This window comes from Myotis brandtii, unplaced genomic scaffold (assembly GCF_000412655.1).
Source record: "Myotis brandtii unplaced genomic scaffold, ASM41265v1 scaffold411, whole genome shotgun sequence".
Classification (NCBI taxonomy): domain Eukaryota; kingdom Metazoa; phylum Chordata; class Mammalia; order Chiroptera; family Vespertilionidae; genus Myotis; species Myotis brandtii.
Window position 1 is genome coordinate 1,206,258 of NW_005365804.1, and position 22,325 is coordinate 1,228,582.

The window sequence follows — 22,325 nt, forward strand, 5'->3', positions numbered from 1 at the left end:
AGACTGGCTTCTTTCTCCTTCCCCCATGCACCATCTCATTTCTTTTGTATATTTATTGACTTCCCTTTATCCCCACACCCACTTCCATTCCCTGTTCCCTATAGGCAAACTTTCTGACGGGTGTTTTTCTTTCCACCCAAATGAGCATTGTTTTGCATGCTGCTGTTTTTAATTTGTGTAAATGATATTGCTTTCAGACCGCCTGCTTCTTTTATTTTCACTTTGTTCAAGACCCATCTGTGTTGCTGTGTGTCTACAGCACGGATCCACATGAATAACCTCTCTGCTCTCACAGGGACGGACCAACTCCCTTCCACAACGGACAGTGCCACACAAGCCGTGGGCCTGTCCTTTTAAGACCTGGGAGAGCAGCAGCACCCCGTTTTTCTCCAGGCAGTTGAAACCTACCCTCTCCCCACCTTTTGCAAGGCGTGAGGGAGCCTAGAACCCTCACGCCTGCCAGCGGTTGGTATTATCTGGCTTCCTAATGTTTGCCAGTTTCCGGTATCCCTATTAAACGTGTGTCTCTCTTGCTTTTAAACGTGTCTTGATGTACTAATGTGTTCGTTTTAGGTGTTTCCTTCTCTTGAATTGTCCCTTAAGACTTCAGCCCATTTCTCTTTACTGGGGACGTCCTTATTCTGATTGGCAGGACTTCCAGATGTTCCTCTCTGGTTTTCGATGTTGCAGATATCTTCCCGTATTCTGTCCCGTGTCTTCTAACATATCCCTGGGTGTCCTTCATTAAACAGAAAACCTTAACTTTGATGTGATTAAATTTGCCGGGTTTGAGTCTGATGTTTTGTGCTTATGAATTTTTGCTTGAGAAGTCCTTCTTTGCCCTTCGGTTGCAAAATATGTTCCTACATTAACCTCATAATTTTGGCATTCCATTTAGACCTTGAATCTGCCTGAAGCCCACCCCTGGGGTCAGCCAGCCTAGTCCAAATTCTGAGGGGTTGGGGAGAGATTCTGTCTTATTTTTCTCCATATAATGAGCCAGCTTTCCAAAGCCATCATCGATCGTTCATCCTTCTTGGTGATGCCACTTTAGTCATGTATTATGTCTCCTAGGTGTACACGAGTCTGCCACTGCGCCCTCTATTCTGTTCCACTGGTCTTCATGCCTATCCCTGCACAAACCCCATATTGGATTTATCATTATGGTCTTGTAATAATTTCTTAAAGAACCTGTAGTTCAAGTCTTCCTTCTATGCCCTCTTTCATTAAGGTTGACTTAGCTATGTGAGGCCTAAATGCCTCCATATAAATTTTAGAATAACTTTTTAAAAGTCGTAAAGAATCATTTGGAATCTTTATTGAAGTTGCATTGTATTCCTAGGTTAATTTGTGAGTAATTTTTGTCTTTTGATATTATCTATCAGAGAGCACAGAATAAGTAGGTCTTCTAATTTCCTGTATATTTGTTACATTGTAATAAAAACATACTAGGAGTAAATAAATTGGGGTAGAGTGGAGAGAACCAGGTAGCCATGGTGGTGATGGGGGGGGGGGCCCATCCTGCAGCACCCCGATGAGCCCTGCAGCCCAGGGCCTGATAAGGTGATGGCCAAGGCCAAGCTCTGGCCCAGTCACATTCCTGCGGGACCAGGCGGGCCGGGCACCAGGCAGCCCTCTCAGCCAGTGTCTCATTTAATCCTTCATCAACCCTGTGGGGTGGCTGCTGCCACCCCTGCCCTACAGGTTCAGCGGGTGAGGAACTGGTCCTTGGCAGGTTGCAGAGGCAGAGTCTGGACCAGGAAGGCTGACCCCGGAGTTCGTGCTTTTAGCCATGGTGCTGCCCACCTCCTTCCTGCTTGCTACCATGATGGTTCAGGGACAGGGGAACCCTGTTCATTCACGCTGGTCCTGGGGGTGCATTTTTACCATTGCCCCGCCTGGCCTTCCCACGCGTTCTGCTTGGCGCCTGGAGCTGCTTGGGCAGTGAGCCCAGGACACGAGGGGCCCCAGCCCCTCTGCCCTCCTGGCCCTGGGGCAGAGCCGGCAGAAGACAAGCCTCACACCTGCTCTCCGTCCGTCTGCACCAGGACATGCGGCTCATCTGGGGCTGTGACTCCCACCGGGGGTCCTGGGAAAACCGCAGCCCAGGGCTCAAGGGGTCAGGGAGAGGGGCCCTGGGAGGAGGCGTCAGGGACCCAGGGAGGCCCTGCCCTAGCGGCAGCCCAGGTCGCAGAGCGGCTGGCGTAGGTTGCTGGGCCTCTTGGATCCTCCATGCCTCGTCCCCACACGGGGCTGTGCACTTGGCAGAGCTGAGAAGGAATCTGGAAGGGAGCCTTAACCTTCACACCCGGACCCCGGACCTCCTAGTTCACATACAGGCTTTACACAAGGGCTCCACCTGGTTTCTCTTCAAGCCAAGGAAGGGGGTCTCGGGGAGCCAACTACCTTCCTCTGAATCATGCGGGGCACTTGACTTCGTCACCTCACTTAGTGCTCTCAGGGCGAGGCAAGGACTTGATCTCAATTTTACGGAGCGGGAAGCGGGCTCAGAGAGGTGCGGTGACATGCGCAGGGCCACACGGCCCCTTCATAGCAGAGGCGGGATTTGAACCCAGGCCCTCAGACCCTGGTGTCCCTCTGCTCTTCCTGAGCGCAGGTTGGCAACTCTGAGACGTTGGGGGGGGGGGGGGGGGGGAGCTGAGATCCTTGGCTTGAGAATCATAGGTCTGTGAGGATAAACCCCCAGCCCCACCAAGTGTGTGCACAAAACCGAAGCCTGTGGCTCAGCTGCCGTGATGTCCACACCCCAGGATTTCCCTTCCAGGAACACGGTGACTTGCTTAAAATAGGGCCCCCCCTTCCTGTCTTTCATCTGTTGCTGGTCCCAACTTGGCATCTGGCAGGCCGGCAGCCCCGGGGCTGTGGAGAGGGTCTCATTGGACTAATTTCTCATCTGTAGAATATGCCTGACCGGCTGCAAAGCCCCCTGGGCCGGGTGCGGGTGGGGAGGGGTGCGATTCCCCGCTGGTTAGTAAGCAAGGCTGGGGCGGGAACGGGATGGTGGAGAAGGGGCTCGGGGAGGGGGACCGTCCCAGGGCTCTGCCCTCCTGTCCGCAGGCTGGGGAAGCGGGTGCGGGGAGGCGGGCTGTGTCTCTCTCCATCTGTCCCTCTCTGATCTCTCCCTTTGCAAGGGCTCATCTGTTAATTCTCTCTCTCTAGCTCTAGCTCTCTATCTCTTCCTCCATCTCTACTATCTGCCTCCTTTTGTTTCCTATGGAGGAAACAGCATGCGGTTGCATGTGACCCAGAGGCCCAGCTGCTGGAAGCAGGGTCTGGCCTGGGACACACCCCTGGCTCAGGGCGGTCAGGCTGCTGCCAAGCTCACACATCCACCTCGTAGGCCGGCGGATATCTGCTCAGGGCCCAGACGCACCAGGGCCGGGCTGACGGGGCTAGTGAGGCCGGCAAAGCGCCTGCTCTGTAGCTGTAGCTGCTCAGATTCCCGGTGGGGTGTGCGTGGGGTGGGGGACGGAGAGAGAGGGCTGGGGGATGTGCTCCCTCTCTCTGCTCAGCCCAGCCCCCTCCCCTGCCCTGCACCTCCAGCCCACTGTGACCCCCACCGTGACCCCTACCGTGACAGCAGGTCAGAGGTCAAGCCACCCACATGGCAGTCAGAATGGGAACAAGGGCCTTGCTGGGGGTGTCACCCACTGAGTGGCATTCTCTGAATGTCAGTGTCCTGGCACCTGAAGGGCTGGCAGCCCCCCAAATGGTGGGGGTTCTTCTGTGATAATAGGCCATGGTGGGTCTGGCCGAGACCAGGTGGGCTGGGGGGCCAACGCCCCAAACAAACCTCCAGTTCACAACTACCTGGTGCCTGAGGGGCTGACGCCTCCTAAATGCCCCCTCACCACGGGCAGGGGAGCCAGCGGGTGGAGAGGCAGTGACAACAGGGAGGAAGGGGAGGCTGGGCTCCTTGGAGGGGCTGTGCCAGCAACAGACTCCCCTCTTACTGAGACCAGACGGTGGGCAATGGCAGAGATAGGCTGCTTCTCTATGAAGGCAGGAGGCCCAGAGGGAGGCGGGGAGCTGTCCAGGTGCACACAGCGGGTCAGAGCCGAGTCCTGTTATTGCGACGCTGTGTGGGTCTGCTCAGCCCGGGCGGTGCCGGAGGAGGAGGACACGGTGGTCTGGCTCGGGAAGTAGAGGACGGTGAACCAGCAGAAGATGAAGACACCTGCAGAGGAGAGGGCAGGGGGGAGCCCGGAGTGAGGGGGTGGGGACAGGGAGCTGGGCGGCCTGGCGGCGGCTGCCCAGAGGAGAAATAGCCCCATCGTAAAAGTTGAAGAATTTTTGGGGAAATGGGGCAAAAATGAAACCGGAAAAAGAACCGAAAAGGCATCTTGGAGTTCAGGTTTAAATATGAAGGGTGCCCAGCCGGCGTGGCTCGGTGGTTGAGCGTCAACCTATGAACCAGGAGGTCACGGTTCGATTCCTGGTCGGGGCACATGCCCGGGTTCCATCCTCAGTGTGGGGTGTGCAGGAGGCCACCGATCCATGAATCTCTCTCATCATTGATGTTTCTATCTTTCTAAGGTGGCCCCATCAGATCCTTGACACTCCTCAGAACTGGAAGAGACCTAGTCAGACCGTCGTCACTAGACTTGACAGGTCATCTGGGGTTGAGGGACTATATTGGGGCCACGGGTAGGAATGGGCCAGCGGAGAGAGAAGAAGGTGAGAGGATGCACGTGGCTCCAGAGAGAAAGATGGAGGAAGTATCTGCTTTGGTTTGGAGGCTTTTCCTGAGCCTGGCAGCAGCAGCTCCCCTGAGGCCAGCCAGCCTTTCTGTCCCGAGCGTCTGGGGAGAGGCCTGGGTCGGATATTTACAGTCAGCAGCCCTGACCTGAGCTGGCCTCATGGAATCCTGTTTCCTGCCAACCACTCTCTCCCTGCCTCCCATCCCAACCTCCCGCCCCGGGTGCGGACGGGGCAGCCGCCACCTCCCGGGCCCAGGAGCCTCACCTTGTAAGGAGTTGAACAGTGCGAAGATGTAGATGGTGGACAGGCCCAGCGGCGTGAGGATGGCCAGCCCCCAGGTCGTGCCCACCAGGCTCGAGAGGCCCAGCAAGGTGAGGACCCCCTTCCAGTGCTGCCGCTGCTCCTTGCCGGCCGTGGCACTCGACAGAGTGAAGATCTTCCAGGCCAGCAGGCCCAGCACCACAGCGCTGAAGAGGAAGGTGACGAGGAAGTAGCCGTGGACGGTGGCATAGAGGGCAGTTTTCTCCCGGAACCAGCACCTGGTGGAGGTGGGTGGCCAATGGGACGGGGCCAGGTCCTCCTGACCAGCGAGCCCTGGGCAGTCTCCCCGGACTGACCTTCAGCGACCAAGAAGACGCCCTTCCCGTCTCCACCCAGCAACCCCCTCTCCTGGGGGAGGGGCTCTTGGGAGGCTCCGGTCTGGTGTCTCTTTTTTATTTTATTTTCGTTTTTAAATATATTTTTATTGATTTCAGAGAGGAAAGGAGAAGGAGAGAGAGATAGAACATCAGTGATGAGAGAGAATCACTGATCAGCTGCCTCCTGCACGCCTCGCACTGTGCCCTTGACTGGAATCGAACCTGGGTCCCTTGAGTCCACAGGCTGGCACTCTATCCACTGAGCCAAACCGGCTAGGGTTCTGCTGTCTCTTTAGACTAGTGGGTGCAAAAGGGTCAATTGGGCCCCAAAGATATGTTGTAAAAAAAGATATGCCCCACATGATGTTGTAAAAAAAATGAATTAATAACCATCATTTAAAAAGTAGGAGGTTTGGCATAAGCACCCAGATTTCTGCTTCTGTTGTAAAACCACATGCCTGGGGTGGGGGGAGGAGGGGTCAATCAGGAAAAAGGAGACACATGTAATACTTTAAACAATAAAAACATACACCACACACTAAAAAACAAACAAACAACAACACACATGCCCGGCAGCTGCCCATTAGACGGGTGTGTGACTGCCAGTCTAATGCAGCCCCCCTCCCCCCTGGGCTGCCACATGCACTTATCTTATGGTCTACCCTGTGGCCCCTGCATTTGAGTCCAGGGGACATGACCAGCCCCTCTTAGCACAGAGCCATGGGCCCAAGACAGACGCCCCGGGAGGGGCTTGGCTCTGCCCCACTGCTCCCTGCACTGCAGGGGTGAAAGTCCAAAAGAGAGTGTCTGTCAGCCCTCCACCCCATTGTACAGATGAGGAGACTGAGGCCCAGAGAGAGGACGAGCTTGCCCAAAGTCACACAGCAACGCAGAGGCAGAGCCTAGATAGGACCAGAGCTGCTGGGGATACGTGAACAGGTTGTGCCCTGCGCAAGGGTGCAGGTGGGGGCTGAAATCCAGCTGAGGGCCTGGCCTGTCAGATTGGGGGTAGGGGGCACTTTTAAAAACATGTCCCCAGCACTAACCGGTTTGGCTCAGTGGATAGAGCGTCAGCCTGCAGACTGAAGGGTCCCAGGTTCGATTCCGGTCAAGGGCATGTGCCTTGGTTGGGGGCACATCCCCAGTAGGGGGTGTGCAGGAGGCAGCTGATCCATGTTTCTCTCTCATCAATGTTTCTATCCCTCTCCCTTCCTCTCTGTAAAAAATCAATAAAAAAAATATATTAAAAAAAAACACATGTCCCCAAGTGCCAGATGGGCTGGTGGTGGACCAGGCTAGAGCAAGGCGTCCGCCTCCTGCTCCGGGTCTCTCTCCTCCTTCTCAGGACCCCTCGCTCACTGCATATCCTCTCTCCGGGCCTCAGTTTACCCCTGCGGATAGGAGGATCCTTCACCTTCACTTCCTGGGTCTCTCCTCTCCCCACCTCCCTCTGGCCTCCATATGTGCAGCCAGGGACCCGGAGTCACTCCTGCTCCCACAGCCACCACTCACAGCTCCAGTGTGGTCCTGTTGTCCTGGTCTTGGATGGTGTAGAGGCCATAGCTGTTGGCACTCCCGGTGCCGATGACCATGAGGACTGGCAGGCCTGGGCGGGGGAGGAGGCACGGCATTGCTGGGACGCACACCCCGGAGCCAGCCCCTCTGCCCAGCCCGGCCACACCTACCCCAGCCCACAAGGCTCAGCTTCAGGAAGTAGTGCCCGAAGTAGGTGTTGAAGACCCTGATGACGAGCAGGTAGAGGTGGAAGGCTTCCAGCACCATCCAGGTGAAGACACAGAGCAGGAAGTAGTGGAAGATGGCCCCGCAGGCCACGCAGGCAGCATGGGTCCCCTGTGGGCCATGCCCCACATCGATGAAGAAGGCCAGGTTCACGAGAAACAGGCTGACGCTCAGGGCCACGTGGATCTTAGGGGCATCTTCTGACTTGAACCTCTTCCAGGAGAACCTGGGGGAGAAGGGCCAGCGAGAGGCTGCAAGGGCCGCAGCATCACGGGGCCTCTCCACCCGCCTCCTCTGCTCCGCCCCTGCCGCGGCCAGAGCGAGGGCCCTACGGGTCCCGTCCAGGAGCCCTCCCCTGGCCACCCGGATCCTGCCGGTCTCCTCCCTCCCTCAACTCGATGCTTCAGCCCAACAGCGTAACTTGCCATTCCCTGGGTGCATTCTGCTGTCCGTGCCTGGTTTTGAAATGGTACTAGGAGGATAGAAAATGCCATCTTTGGGGAAAGCTGGGTGAAGAAAGCAGGGGACTCTATGCGCTGTTTTCACCACTTCCTGCTAGTCTATAATTATTTATTTATTTGTAAATGTATTTTTATTTATTTCAGAGCAGAAGGGAGAGAGAGAGAGAGAGAGAGAGAGAGAGAGAGAGAGAAACATCAATGATGAGAGAGAACCATTGGTCGGCTGCCTCCTGCACGCCCCCGCACTGGGGGACCGAGCCCGCAACCCGGGCTTGTGTCCTGACTGGAAATCGAGCCCTGACCTCCTGGTTCATACGTCAACAGTCAACCACTGAGCCACACCGGTCGGGCTACATAATTGTTTAAAAATATTTGAAAGACTTCAGTTCTGGGGCTCCGTGTACGATGTTACGTCAGGACAGCTGAGAGCCCGGAGTCTATAATTATTTATTTATTTGTAAATGTACTTTTAATGATTTCAGAGGGGAAGGGAGAGGGAGAGGGAGAGAAACATCAATGATGAGAGAGAACCATTGGTCGGCTGCCTCCTGCACGCCCCACACTGGGGGATCGAGCTCACAACCCGGGCTTGTGTCCTGACTGGGAATCGAGCTCTGACCTCCTGGTTCATACGTCAATAGTCAACCACTGAGCCACGCCCGTCGGGCTACATAATTGTTTAAAAATATTTGAAAGACTTCAGTTCTGGGGCTCCGTGTACGATGTTACGTCAGGACAGCTGAGAGCCCGTCATGCAAGCCTGGGCTCCCTGAGACCCCTGGGGGTGGAGAAGCTGCCGGATACGATTGACAAAGGAGAGAGCGAAGTATGAGAAGCAGAGGGAGACCGACTCCCGGGGACCTGGTCCTGGATCGAACCGCACCTGCAGTGAGCTCACTGGGGCCTTTCCATGACCCGGCCCCCACATTCCTTAGGATGTTTAAGCCCATGGGCTTTGAGTCTCTGCCACTTGTAACTGAAATGACCCAACACATGGCAACCTCCAGCCCTATTTTACGGATGAGGACACTGAGGTTTGGAGAGGACGTCCATATGATTTTGCACGACCAGGGTGCCTTTGGCCCGGCACCCTGTGCTGCCTTTGAGGACAGGAGGGCGTGGGGATGGGTCACCCACCTCAGGGCCATGTAGAAGACAATGGTGAAGGCCAGGAAAACCATGGAGGCGCCACAGCCGACCTGGGAGATTCGCACGAGGGCCCGCACGGTGGCCTTGTCCAGGGTCGGCCTCTGTGGGCAACACCCCCAACCAGGACCCCATCAGCTGGCGGCCAGGCCCACCTACCCCCAAAGGCCATGGCCCCTGCCAGGAAGCCCCCTCCCAGGACAGGAGTCTGGGCCCCTCCAGACGCGCTGGGGGTGGGGAGGGGCGTTACCAGCAGCAGGGCGAAGAAGGTCAGGTGGTCACAGCGGCAGACTGTCGCCTGCGCTCCCGGCTCCGTGGAGCAGCCCTCAGAAGACCAGTCTCCTGTGGACCCTGGAGAGGAGGGGAGAGGACCATCGGGAGGGGAGGGAGGGGAGAAGGAAGAGGAGGGGCCAGAGAGGGGGGAGGGGAACAAAGAGGAGGGAGGAGAGGGGAGGGGACTGCACCCGGAAGGGAGTCCATACTCCCCGCACCTGTCTCACCCAGAGGAGGTCCTCCAGGCCCTACCTTTAGTCACATCCCAGAATACACAGGTGAGGGTCATGTTCTGAAACCAGAGAATGGGAGTCAGGAGAGAGGCAGGGGGAGGCTGGGAGAGGGGAGAGAAGGGCATGGGAGGGGAGGAGGAGGACCGCATGCTCCCTCCTCTTAGCATGTGTGTGCAAGGCTCACACAGGAACATCGTGGTCACATAGGAACGTGGGCCACACCGTTGATGGCCCCTGGATCGGCACATGAGGGGCCTGGGTATGGTGACGGGCTGTGGGTGGGAGGGTTGCATGTCTGTGGGTGGGTGTGTAATGCCGTGTGCATGCATGTGGGTGTGTCAGGTCCTGTGCGCGCCTCTGTGAGCACGTGACGGGAGGGTTCTGGAGGCATGTGGGCATCCGCACACAGGGTGGGCACGCATCCCTGGGCACAGCTGTGTGTGCGGTCCTAACGGCTTCTCCTGGGTGGATGTGGAGGGTGGACGGTGCGGAGTCCTGTGCTTGTCTGTCCGTGTGCCCAGGGCTGCCCACCCGCCTGTCTGCCCCTGCGTCACTGCCGGCCTGGGTGGGGGCTCACCGGAGGCTGGCGCGGGTGTGAGAAGGTGATCTCCACAGGCTCCGGCAGCGCCGTGACATGCATCCGGCCCAAACTCAAGCCCACCAGGCGGTTGTTCAACACGCTGCCCTCATCCTCCAGGCTGAGCTGGGGGCCCTGCGGAAGGAGATGGGGGGGGGGGCAGGCTGCAGAAGGGCTGTCTCAACTCAGCCGTGGCAGGGTTCCTGGGAGCCTCCAGGACCCATGGTCCTTGCCTGGAGGGCAAAGTCTGGACTAGGGGCCAGAGGACCAAGGGGTCAGGGGTGACATCCTCCCTGCTGCTCCCTATGGCCTCCTGCTCGGGCTGCTCACAAAGCCAGGCACCCACCGCTCTCCACGCCTGGCCTCCAGACTCCTCTGCACGGGGCCAGGAGAAACATCAGCCCAGAAATGGGGGGCAGTGGGTGCCTATGGGGGTAAGTACCCCACCACTGAAGGCCCTGGCCGCACCAGCACTGGGCATGCACACATCTGCATGGGAGCACATATATGCCTCTGGGACACGCATGGGGCACGCCTGCATGGGTACGGGCACACTCGCTCATGTGGACTGTGTGTGTACCAGGAATAGGAAAGACATGCATGTGTGTGCATGCACAGGGACCCACAGGGACACGGGCACACTTGGGATACACGTACAGTCCAAGGTCACTGGTATGTGGGGTCCGAATATCTGAGTGTGTGGACCAGTGTGAGTCTGAAAGCCACAGGCTCTAGAGACGGGTCTGGGGTGGCCGTGAGCTGCAGAGGCTCTTTGCCTTCTCCATCGCCAGGGGGTTCCCCGAGGAAGAGGACGAGCATTGCCTGGGGAGCCTCAGAGCTGTCCTGCCCTCCACCCAGCGTCTCACCTTGAAGAGGTTCCCCGGACCGATGTCCAGCACAGATACGGCCAAGGGGACCACCGGCCGGCTGCCCTGCAGGGAGGCGAACAGGCTCCTGGGCAGCCGGACTCTGGCGGGGAACTGGTGCTTGTCCTCCATCATCTGCCCCGGAATCTGTAACCACAGACCCAGTGGCTCCTTCTCGACCCAAGGATTCCAGCCCCCAACACAGGTCCTGCCACTCCCCCAGGGGGGAGGGAAACTGAGGCATGCCAGGTGGAGAGGCGGCACCTGAGGACCTCCGCTCGGAGAGGCAGGACATCTGGGGGCACAGCCCCAGCTCTGCTCTGTCCAGGCTGTGAGCCCCTGGACACTCACGGGGCCTCAGTTTTCCCAATCCGGAGAATGGGGGTAACAAGGAGACCTTCCAGGGGTCTCGTCCTAGAAATCTGGACAATCTGTTACCGGGACCCACTCATCCACTTAACTCACCAGCACCCATTAGCAAGGTGGAGGGGCCCTGCAGGGACACAGGAGGGCTAGGTTTTGCTGGGCACCAAGCCCAGACCGTGACTCCCGCAGAATTCCGAAAGCCATGCCTGAGGAAACAGGCCAGAGCCAGCCAGCAGGGGCGGGGACGCTTCACCTGAGAGAGGTTCAGAGAGAAGTGCAGGTCTTCTGCGATGCTGGTGCTGACGTTCTTGACAAAAGCCTTCAGAAAAGGCAAATCCACCGTCCCACTCAGCCTCCTCTCCACCAGGTAGGTCTCGTAGTCCAGCCAGTATCTGCAAGGGGCCGGGGGCAGGGGCAATGTGGGGCCTTGCCAGCTGAGCCCCCCACTCACCTGGTCCCCAACCTGGATGAAAGGAGGAGAGAGACCATGGGCCATGATCATCAGGCTCTTGGGGCGGGAGGGGTGACTCAGAATAGCAACGGGAAGACCCTGGGAGCACCGAGGAACAGCCCAAGCTTGTCTGAGGGATTCCAGCCAGCAGTCCCTCTGAGTATTTCACGTGTTTGTCTTCCAGTCAGGGCACATGTCCAGATTGTGGGCTTGAATTCCCATGTAGGGAGTGCAGGAAGCAGCCGATCAATGACTCTCATCATTGATCTCTCTCATTCTCTCTCTCTCCCTCTCTCTCTCTCTCTCTCCCTTCCTCTCTGAAATCAATAAAAATATTTTTCTAAGGTGTACAAAGCATCACCCCATACCCATTAAGCAGTCACTATCTTCTCTCCTCCCCTAGCCCCTGGCAACCACTAATCTGGTTACCGTCTCAATGCATTTGCCAATTCCGGATATTTCATATAAATGGAATTAGATGGCACCTGACCTTTTGTGCCTGGCTTCTTTTACTTAGCATCATGTCTTCAAGGGTGATCCATGTTGCAGCTTGTACAAGTATTTCATTCCTTCTTTATGGGCGAATGATATTTCATTGTACAGATATATCCCATTTTGTTTATCCATTTGCCCATTGATGGACATTTGGGCCGTTTCCATGCTTGGGCTATTGTGACTAGGGCTGCTATGAACATTCACAGACAAGCTTTTGTTTGAGGATTTGTTTTCCGTCCTTTTGGGTACAAACCTAGGAGTGAAGTCGGTGGTAATGCTTTGCTTAACTTTCTGAGGATTTGTCAGGCTGTTTTCCACAGCCTGCACCATTTTACATTCCTGCCAACGAGGTAGGCACCGATTTCCTCATGTACTTGCCAATACTTATTTTTCGTTTTGCTCTTCATTGTAGGTATAAAGTGGCATCTCATTGTGGTTTTAATTTGCATTTCCCTGATGTGCAATGATGTGGAGCATCTTTTTATATGCGTGCTGGTCTTCGCATATCTGCTTTGGAGAAATTCCTCTGAGCCTTTTCAACTGCGGGATGGTAATTGCGTGGCGTGGGTGAGCGCCTCCTCGCATCTATTGAGTACTCACTGCATACCGGGAATTCGGTCTTTGAGGACGGAGCTGTGTGGAAACTGACCTATGGGAACTGAGCTGCTGTTGAACCTCACAGAACATAGAAGTTAATTGGCAGTTATTTTACCACAGCTCCCTGGCCTCCACTAAAACAGCAAGGTGAGGCCAGTCTGTGGCGCTCTCCGTGGTGCTGAAACTTCAATGCACGCCAGGTAGCTGTTTTTCTTAAACCTAGGGTCTTAAGATCTGCTGCTCAGGCTAGGCCTGAGATAGCAATGGGAAGGGAGGGGTGGGGGTGGGGGGCAGATACAGCCAGATCAAGGCTGTTGGAAAGGAGTAGCTATGGAGGGCTTGCCAGGAACACAAAAGGAGGCTCTTATTTTGACATCATTTTTGAACGCTCACAGTTACCAAGGCAAAAAACCCCCAAGAAACCACAGAAAAAATATTGTGTAATGTAAAGAGTAAGCCAGGCAGAGATGTGCAAATGTGCTTGAGTGTAGCAGGCAATTAGAACACCATCAAGCCAGAAGCAGTGGGGCGAGGCTGTCCAAACCCATGGATTGAACCACGTCAATTGAGTCTAGCTTTTGTTTACCTTTTAAAGATGGAAACAAAGAAGTATTGAGGCCCTAGCCTGTTTGGCTCAGTGGATAGAGCGTTAGCCTGCAGACTAAAGGGTCCCAGGTTCGATTCCGGCCAAGAGCACATGCCCAGGTTGCAGGCTTGATCCCCAGAGCAAGAGGCAGCTGGTCAATGATTCTCTCTCATCATTGATGTTTCTATCTCTCTCTCCTTCTTCCTTCTTCTCTGAAATCAATGAAATCAATAAAAATATTTTTAAAAAGAAGTATTGCGATTGTCATGATTACCGAATAAAATCGTGAATTGTATTTCATTATATATTTCACCTCATGCACTTAAAAAAAATTCCATGGCCTCATGAAACAGCCCCATTTGCTTTCTCAAGGAAATATTTCCTCATCTGCTCAGAGCACTTAAAAAATTATTTTAGGTGTGAAATGTAAAACAGCCCCATTTGCTTTCTCAAGGAAATATGTCCTCATCTGCTTCTCAGAGCACTTAAAAAATTATTTTAGGTGTGAAATGTAACATATTCAAAAAGTCTAAAGCATCGCTATACCAATGAATTTTTAATTACAACATCGACACCCACTTAAGTACCATCTTGCCTGCCTGATACTAGTATAGCTACTTAGATTCCTTTGGTTTCATGTTTGCCGAATACATATCTCTCCACATTGTGCCTGCTGGTGGTTGTTTTTTCACGGTTAAGTGGTGTGACATTAAACAACTCGCCTTTTACGTTGGAGGGGACACCTTGCCACTCTCCAGACATCCGAATGCCCGTGTGCAGAGCGGCAGGGGTGAGGGTGCTGTTCTGTGCTGGTAGGAGGCTCAGGGTTATGGGAACCTTGAGCCCCTGCAGTCCTGGATTGGGGGATTCTGATACCAGAGCCGATCTGGGTGGGACCTCTGAGATCATGTGGTTCGCCCCGTCCCTCCCCTTCCCTCCCCAGCCACACTGTACAGACGTGGAGACCGAGGCCCAGAGGGAGGCGGGGAGCTGTCCAGGTGCACACAGCGGGTCAGAGCCGAGTCCTGTTATTGCGACGCTGTGTGGGTCTGCTCAGCCCGGGCGGTGCCGGAGGAGGAGGACACGGTGGTCTGGCTCGGGAAGTAGAGGACGGTGAACCAGCAGAAGATGAAGACACCTGCAGAGGAGAGGGCAGGGGGGAGCCCGGAGTGAGGGGGTGGGGACAGGGAGCTGGGCGGCCTGGCGGCGGCTGCCCGGAGGAGAAATAGCCCCATCGTAAAAGTTGAAGAATTTTTGGGGAAATGGGGCAAAAATGAAACCGGAAAAAGAACCGAAAAGGCATCTTGGAGTTCAGGTTTAAATATGAAGGGTGCCCAGCCGGCGTGGCTCGGTGGTTGAGCGTCAACCTATGAACCAGGAGGTCACGGTTCGATTCCTGGTCGGGGCACATGCCCGGGTTCCATCCTCAGTGTGGGGTGTGCAGGAGGCCACCGATCCATGAATCTCTCTCATCATTGATGTTTCTATCTTTCTAAGGTGGCCAGTACATATCCTTGACTAGAATCAAACCCGGGACCCTTTGGTCGCAGGCTGACACTGTATCCACTGAGCCAAACCGGCTAAGGCTCCACTTAGCTCTTCAATGGAATGCCCTCCAAAAGCAATTCAGTGGAGAAAGCATAGTCTTTTCAGTAAATGGTGCCGAAACATTAGATATCCAGATGTAAAGGTAGTAGTAATAATAATAATGTAAAGTTAGACATTTATCTCACACTGTACACAAAAATTTAACTCCAACTGCACAACCTAATTATAAGAGCTAGACCATATACTTGTAGAAGAAAACTTAGGAGAAAATCCTTGCAACCTTGGGCTAGATGAAATGTCTTTGATATGACAGCAAACACACACACACAATTTAAATTGGGCTTCATCCAAAGTAAATGTTTGGATGTTCAAAAGATATCATTAGGAAAATAAAAAGACAAGACATACATACAGCCCTAGCTGGTTTGGCTCAGTGGAAAGAGCGTTAACCTGCGGACCAAAGTTGTCCCGGTTTCGATTCTGGTCAAGGGCACACACCTGGGTTGCGACTCGGTCCAACGTGCAGGAGGCAGCCGATCAATGATTCTCTCTCATCATTGATGTTTCTATCTCTCTCTCCCTCTCCCTTCCTCCCTGAAATCAATAGAAATATATTAAAAAATAAAATACAGCATTGGCCCGCCCCTTCTCACATTGGTGTAGCTTATACAGCCCTTCATATTTTGGTCCCGACTTATATTTTCAGTTCTATCCCCAACCCGCCCCACCTCCCCATTGTTACGTCCATCGCCAGCACGTTATTCTTTCACAGTTCAAAGCACTGGTGTTCTTCCTCAATGCTCCCTGAAGTTCGGTTGCCGGTATCTCCTAACATTGCTTGGGTGCAACTGGAAAACTCCTATGCAACCTTCAAAGCCCTTTCCTGGGTTCCCTCCTCTAGGAAGCTTTGGCAGACGTTTTTCCTTTGAGCTAACCTGGTCCCTTGTTCCCCCTTCTGTAGGACCACACTCTGGAGTCATCATCGTTTGGGCCTGTGTCTGTCCCTTCACAACTCCCAATGGCAGGGACGGGGGCTGATTTATCTCTGTATCCACTGAGTCAGAGGAGCCTCAGGGTCAGAGAGATATGCGTGTTCAACAACAAGGTGGAAGGGCGAGATGGGAGCAGCATTTTCTGGGGTCATGGGGGCTGATAGCTCCGTCCCGTCCCTCCTCCCCACCCCTGCAGGAACCCCAGATCCCTGCTCCCTCTCAGAGGGCCTTGTTACCTCTGCAAGTTTTCCAGATGACAGGAGGAGCTCCCCGACTGCGCGCAGTTGTTGAAGCACTCCGCAGTGCTCATCAGTTCGAAGGGTTCGTAATGGTCCTTATTGATGAGCCCCAGGCAGACGTTCCTCGGCTGCTCAGTCTGTGTTGTTTGCTCAGATTTGTTCGTGAAATCTTTCTCACCTAAGGGAGGGACGTAGAGTGTGAAGGGGCAGCAAGGGCTCCAGGGTCTGTGGTGTGGGCTGGAACCCCAGCTCCGCCCATTCACACTGATGGTGTGCACTTGAGCTGGATCACACCTTCCCTGGGCCTCGGGTCCAAGGTGAAAGGAGATACCCTTCCCCTCCTCCCTCACTCCCCCCCTTCTTACAGGGCCAGTGGGATGCTTTGGAGAAAGTGTGTACAAAGGGCTTGGGCATGTGGCTCTGTAGATAAAAGGTTTACTATGTTAGTGATAGTACCCTTTTGCACCTCCTCCAGGAAGTCTGCCTGGCTTTTTGCAGTTGTTTTACATCAGACTTTCCAAAGCCCTTGCAACTGTGGCCTAATGAATGTATTGGTCTTGGTTTGCCTCATTCTCCCCCATTTCCATTACAACCCTCATGGCGACCTCCTGGAGTAGGGAATACAGCAAACTGAGGCCCCTGTCGCATAGTGACTGGGGCAAGGACACCAGCTAGCTGGAGTTGGCTCCAGGACTAGCAACCAGCTTCCATGACTTCCTGTTCCGTTCCCTTTCACCTGGGACAGGGGTTGGAGAGGAAGCTTTGGGTCACATACAAGCTGTGTGGCCTCAGACAAGTTACTTAAACTCTCTGAGGCTCAATCTTCTCATCAGTCAAATGAGGCCAATGGGTTTTGGGGGAGATTAGAGATCATAAAGGACATAACTCATTGTAGGTGCTCATTTCTCATCAAAGGCAGGTGGCCTGGCTGCACGGGCTCTCATCCCTGCGAGGCAGCGACCGGCTGGAGATGAGCAGCAGCTGCCCCCTCGGTGTGGGTTTGTAAGTCCAGTTCACCACAGACCCCACCGCTCCCCACTGCCTCCCCAGCACTGACACCAAGTTGCCTCCCCCTTGTCCAGATAAAGCTCCCCGCAGTAGGTTTTTTCCCCCCTCTGCCTGAGGGATCACCATGGACTTCCCAGAGCAGCAGGGAAATGAATAAGAGCTGGCCAGGTGGGCAGGGGCTGGAGCACAGCTTTCCTGGGAAAGAGACCAGCAAGGACAAGGACTGGGGTTTTCAAACTGCCCCTGGACAACGGCCACATGTGTGCAAGGCCAAGAGTGAAGCAGGCGGAAGAGTCTTGTTCCTGGTTTGGGTGCCTGAGGACTGTGGGGCCATTGTGGGGACAGGGAGGGGGGGGGCGGAGGAGGGTAGTGGGAGGGCGGTGTAAGCCCTGCCAGGCCTCAGGCTCTACAGCTCCCCTGCCGCTTCCCAGAGCTCAGAGGCCAGCTGGAGAAGAGCTTGTCCAGGGCCCAACTGTGTCCCAGGCCCACCTGTGTCCCAGGGCCCATCTATGTCCCAGGGCCCACCTGTGTCCCAGGGCCAGGCCTGCCAGGGAGCCACAGTGCAGGTGGCGTAGTGGGGAGCATTCTCCATGCTCCCTCCATCCCCAGGGCACCGATCTGAGGCCTGGAGGACCAAAGCTTACCAGCATGGCATCTAACTCAAGCCCCCTCCCTACCCATCCTCGCCCCTGGCACGGGGTCTCCGGGCTTGGCAGGAGGGGGATGAGGAGCCAGTCGCTCACCTGAGGCCAGGAGCAGGAGGAGCGAGAGAAGCAGGGCCCCCAGGGCCCTGGGCGGCACCATCCTTGGCCAGCCTTGTCCACTCCGGAGGGAGCCCTGTGGCTGTGTATCCTCTGGTCCCAGGCTCTGCAGAGCCCTCCGGCCCCCACCCTCCCCCGCAGCGTCAGAGCTTCCTGTGGCCTTTTTGTAATCCTTCCTGCTCCATGGCGCCATCGGTTGGGTTGTGAAAGGTGTGGGGAACTGGGCAGTGCTCCCGTCTCACCCCATTCTGTGACCACCTGCAGAGGGAGCCGGACTGGGCAGGAGCTGCCGAACCCACCGGGGGACGCGCTCCTGGCCCTGCCTGGGAGGGTGTGGTGGGGCTGCGGCCCAGTGGCCACAGAGGCCTCACAAGAGCGGGCCGCTGGAGAGTGGGGGTGAGCACGGGCTTTGGAGTCAGGCACACGCAGCTCAGACCTTCCTCACAAGCTGGGGCCCTCTCTGAGCCTCTGTTTCCTCCTCTGTAAAGCAAACGGCAATGGGCTGCCTCCCAGGACCGGGCCAGAGTTTGAGGAGGCCCATACTCGCGGGCACACAGCCTGGCTACAGGGGTGAGGCTCAACGTGGATGGAATGTGTGCTCTCTTGCTCACGCCTATGGTACCTATGGTTCGAACAAAGCCAGGCTCAAATCCATGCCTGCTGGGGGCTGGGAGAAGAGAGGGAGCCAGCCCAGGGGTCCGGGCCCTTTCTCACCAGGAGAGGCAGGCCGGGAGGGGGCGGGGACCAGAGCATGGGCTCTGGGGATTGGCCAGGCCTGGGCTGACGTCTGTCCTGGCCACTTCCTGGCTTTCCTGAGCTGTCCGTTACTCTGAGCCTCTCAGAGGCGCGTGGGGATCTCATGAGAGGATGCCAGTGAATTGTTCGGTCACTTTGCGTGGCCATTATCATCTCTATCATTGTCTGACTGTCCCATGACCCGGTGGCCCAGGCAGGAAGTCGGGGCAGCAAACACACATGGGGTCGGGCATGAAGGAAGGGAGGGGCTGGCCACTTCGTCCCCAACTCTGGTGGCCCCAAGGAAGCCTGCGGATGAGGCCAAGGCCCTTGGCAGGGGTCCACCGCCACTTTGAGATCAGAAGGTAAAGGGCACCCCGCCAAGGAGGTGCATGTGATCAGTCCCCCCTCAAGCTCAGGCCAGAGCCAGACCTGCTCTGCTTTGGGGGCCTCATGGGGACCCGCCCAGCCCTGACTGGCCTCTATTTCCACTTCCTCCCACATGGCGTCTGGACAGGACTCGGTCCCCAGCTGGGCCCTCTGGGCCTGAGGAGGGCTGGGGAGGGCATGTCGGGGTCACTTGTGGGGTGTGGTGGCAGGCAGGAATCTGGCAGGGGACCCCAGGCGTGTCCCCTGGGAGGACAGACGGGAACCACTGGGCCTGCCCCTCCTCCCCACCCAGCAGCCTGCCGGCCTACCCACCCCACGTCCCCGGCAGTGGACAAGGGCTCTGTGAATTGTTACCTGCTGAGCCCACCCCCGGAGACCTGTCCTGGCACCCAAACCCTCAAAGGGTCCCATGCATACCTCACACACACCTCCCGGGGCAGCTGGGAGCGGAGGGAGGAGACCTCGGAGGGCAGAAAGCTCGGAGGCGGACCTTGGCGGACCTGCACCGGCCTTGAAGGCCTGGACACGAATAGCAACAATCAAACACGACTGCTCCCAGAACTCAAGCGGACAGAGGGTGTTTGATCTGCCTCACCTGTGTCACGGGATGGGGCGGGGAGATTTGGCCGAGCAAGGCTGGAGGCGGTGGATGATGGGAGAATCGTTCAGTCATTTCATCCTTGCAGCCCCTGTACCTCACACTGGTCCAGAAACTGGTGACACGCATCACGTGGACCAGCTGAGAGCTGAATTCAGCCCTCACGTGTGATTCCCTGGGCCAGCGAATTTTTTTGGATTGGCCACCATTTTAAAATCCAGGGATTTGACACCACCACAATGTGGATTTCTTGTTTCTCATCAAAGGCAGGTGGTCTGGCTACACAGACACTCATCCCTGTGAGGCAGTGACCGGCTAGAGATGAGCAGCAGCTGCTCCTCGGTGTGGGTTTGTCAAGTCCAGTTCACCACAGACCCCACCGCTCCCTATTGCCTCCCAACACTGACTCCAAGTTGCCATTTATCCTTCCCCTTGTCCAGTAGGTGTTTTGTTTTGTTCCCCCCGCTCCCCCCCCCACACACACACACACATAGTCCTCTTCTCTCATTCACGCTTCCCAATCAGTGACTTTTAACAGAAGCAGAGAAGAAAACTCGGGGGCAGCGCCCCAAAATGTTTACATCAATTTGTTAGGTGACGACAACAGCAGACTTTTATTTCCTTCTTTACACTCTTCTACGCTTTCCAAATTCTCTACAATGAATATCACTTCCTTTTTAATATCAAAGACAAATGAATTAGTAACTACAAAGAAAATCCTCCCCATCCGTAAGGCTGAGATGCAGATCCAATGCTGCCTCCTGCAGGAAGTCTTCCTGGATTTCCCGCCAGGCGGATGGCTCCCCTGACTCCATACCTGTAGCTCCAGGAGCTCTGGTCTGGAGGCTAGGAGGTCACAGGGGGAGTGACAGGTCTGACCCTCTGTGTCCAGCAGAGTGAACTGCGATGGGCTCTAGGCCGGTGTCACCAGCTGAGATATGCCTCGGTCTGCAGGGTGCCGGGGTGGAAACAGACTTACTCCACCATGGGCCATGGTTCCTGCCACCAGCAGGCCTTGGGGAGGCTGAGGTCCCCCAAGAGGTATGGGCTTGGCAGTGAACGAGGGTGATGCAGCTTATAGAGAGGCCCAGGTGGACAAACGGAACTAGCCCAGAACACCTATCCTAAGCCTGAGTCAGGGGCCCGCAAAGGCCCGTGCAGTAGGTAAAGGTTTACAGCAGGCACAGGGCAGCTCTGGGGAACCACGACCCAAAACACACCATTAGAATTGGGGACCCCGGGCTGTGCGTGGAGGACAGGGGAGGGGAGAGGGTGGGTTGGGAAGCTGACAGAGCACAAAGCCCTGAGCTCAGCCGCAGGGCAGCTGCTGCTGGTCGGGGTGGGGGTAGGAGTCTCCTCCCGCCGAGGTCTGAAGCTCGGCCCCAATCCCTTTCACCCTGGGTGCCACCCTTGGGTTAAAATGACAGGGGCTGCAGAGTACCCTCCTGGTGGTCGCCAGAAACAGGATAGCCACGGCCCACTTCTGTCCTGGGCAGAGGCACGAGGCCAAAGACTCTGCCAGGCCTCCAAGGTCCACCATCTGACTCCGGGGCCTGCGGTTCCCGACCCCCAGCCATGAGGGCTGAGCCCAGGGCGGGCGAGTTCAGCCCCAGGCGAGGGCGGCCAGGAGGATGGTCACCAGAAACAGGATAGCCACGGCCCACTTCCGTCCTGGGCAGAAGCACGAGGCCAAAGACTGCCAGTCCTCCAAGGTCCACGATCTGACTCCGGGGCCTGCGGTTCCCAACCCCCAGCCACGAGGGCTGAGCCCAGGGCGGGCGAGTTCAGCCCCAGGCGAGGGCGGCCAGGAGGATGGTCCCACTCCTGAGCCCCTTGAGAGTGAGCCCAAGAGCCCGGTGGTCCGAGGGCCAATTCAGAAGGCCCAGCCTGGGAGTCCGGCCGCCATGCGACAGCTCCAGCCCTCTGAGATCCCGGGGCTGGCGGCAGGGGCGCAGGCAGTGGTGCGAGGCCGCATCGCTGCTCCCTCACACCGGGTGGCGGGCTGGCGACCTAGATGCAGCTGGACGAGGTGCTGCCCGAGGTGATGGGGAGCCTGGTGCTGTCCGAGCTGCTCTTCAGAGGGGAGGGCCCGCCCTGGGCCTGCAGCCGCATGGACCAGTACCAGAGGAAGATGAGGAAGCCTGTGGGCGGCGAGGGACACGGGGCTCAGCTGGCGGGCGGCAGCATCCCCCCAACTTCTCCCTCCCAGAGTCACCTCGACTCAGATCTGCCCCCTGCCCTCTGCCCTCCTCTGAACACAGGCTCCCGGCACCAACGTGACCCCGCGGTCACCCACGACACCAGGCCACGCCTACCTTGGAAGGAGGTCATGATGCTGAAGAAGTAGAGGACAACAAGCTGGAAGGTGCCGGAAGCAAAGGAGAAGAAGACCAGGGCCCAGGGCAGGCCGAGGACCAGGCTGAGGCCCAGCAGTGTCAGCACGTGGGGCCACTTCTGGGTGTGCGGATGCAGCCGCAGGATCTGCACCACCATCGTGGCCAGCATGGCCGCGTTGAACAGAAACACCAGGCTGAAGAGGCCCAGGTTGGTGATGTGGCTGACCAGGGAGTCCCGGATCCAGCACCTGCGGACCAGGGTGGGGGCTCAGTGCAGGGCTGGGCGGGCCCAGGGGGGTGCAGGGGAACTGCTTTAAACACCAGGGGCTCATGGGGTAAAAAGTCACTCTGTCCTCAAGTCTCCTTTATTCCTTCTCGGGAGTCAAAGGAAAGGCTCCGTTGGGTGCTGATGTGTTTTTATTGCCTCTTACTCTTGCTAGTCTCCCTTTTCAACAAAGAGCCGGCCTCCGGTTCACAGCCATCAGCCAGCATTTGGTACCAGGGCTTCCTTGTCCCCGTGTTTGTTTGTATGATTACTCGCTGTGTCTGACAGTGATGCTGGTTTCT

General features: G+C 56.4%; 2 protein-coding genes across 5 annotated transcripts in view; both read right to left on the bottom strand.

Annotated features, from left to right (window-relative positions):
- Positions 1-4,032: 4,032 nt before the first annotated feature.
- Positions 4,033-18,300, bottom strand: ADGRG3 (adhesion G protein-coupled receptor G3). The gene is made up of 12 exons (XM_005873512.2): positions 17,682-18,300; positions 15,928-16,108; positions 11,276-11,414; positions 10,657-10,803; positions 9,791-9,925; positions 9,233-9,272; positions 8,958-9,058; positions 8,699-8,811; positions 7,046-7,326; positions 6,873-6,966; positions 4,987-5,261; positions 4,033-4,198 (listed from the first exon to the last, which is right to left on the bottom strand). The coding sequence occupies exons 1-12, from the start codon at positions 17,890-17,892 to the stop codon at positions 4,089-4,091; spliced, it is 1,827 nt and encodes a 608-aa protein (XP_005873574.1). The 5' UTR covers positions 17,893-18,300; the 3' UTR covers positions 4,033-4,088.
- A 1,712-nt stretch (positions 18,301-20,012) lies between these two features.
- Positions 20,013-22,325, bottom strand: part of ADGRG1 (adhesion G protein-coupled receptor G1) — a 36,110-nt gene continuing 33,797 nt past the window's right edge. For all 4 annotated transcript variants that reach the window (XM_014545546.1, XM_014545547.1, XM_014545549.1 and 1 more), the window contains exons 13-14: positions 21,738-22,006; positions 20,013-21,563 (exon numbers count right to left, since the gene is read on the bottom strand). In XM_014545546.1, the coding sequence (XP_014401032.1) occupies positions 21,433-21,563; positions 21,738-22,006 (400 nt within the window). In that variant the 3' untranslated portion in view covers positions 20,013-21,432. The remainder of the gene's footprint in view (positions 21,564-21,737; positions 22,007-22,325) is intronic.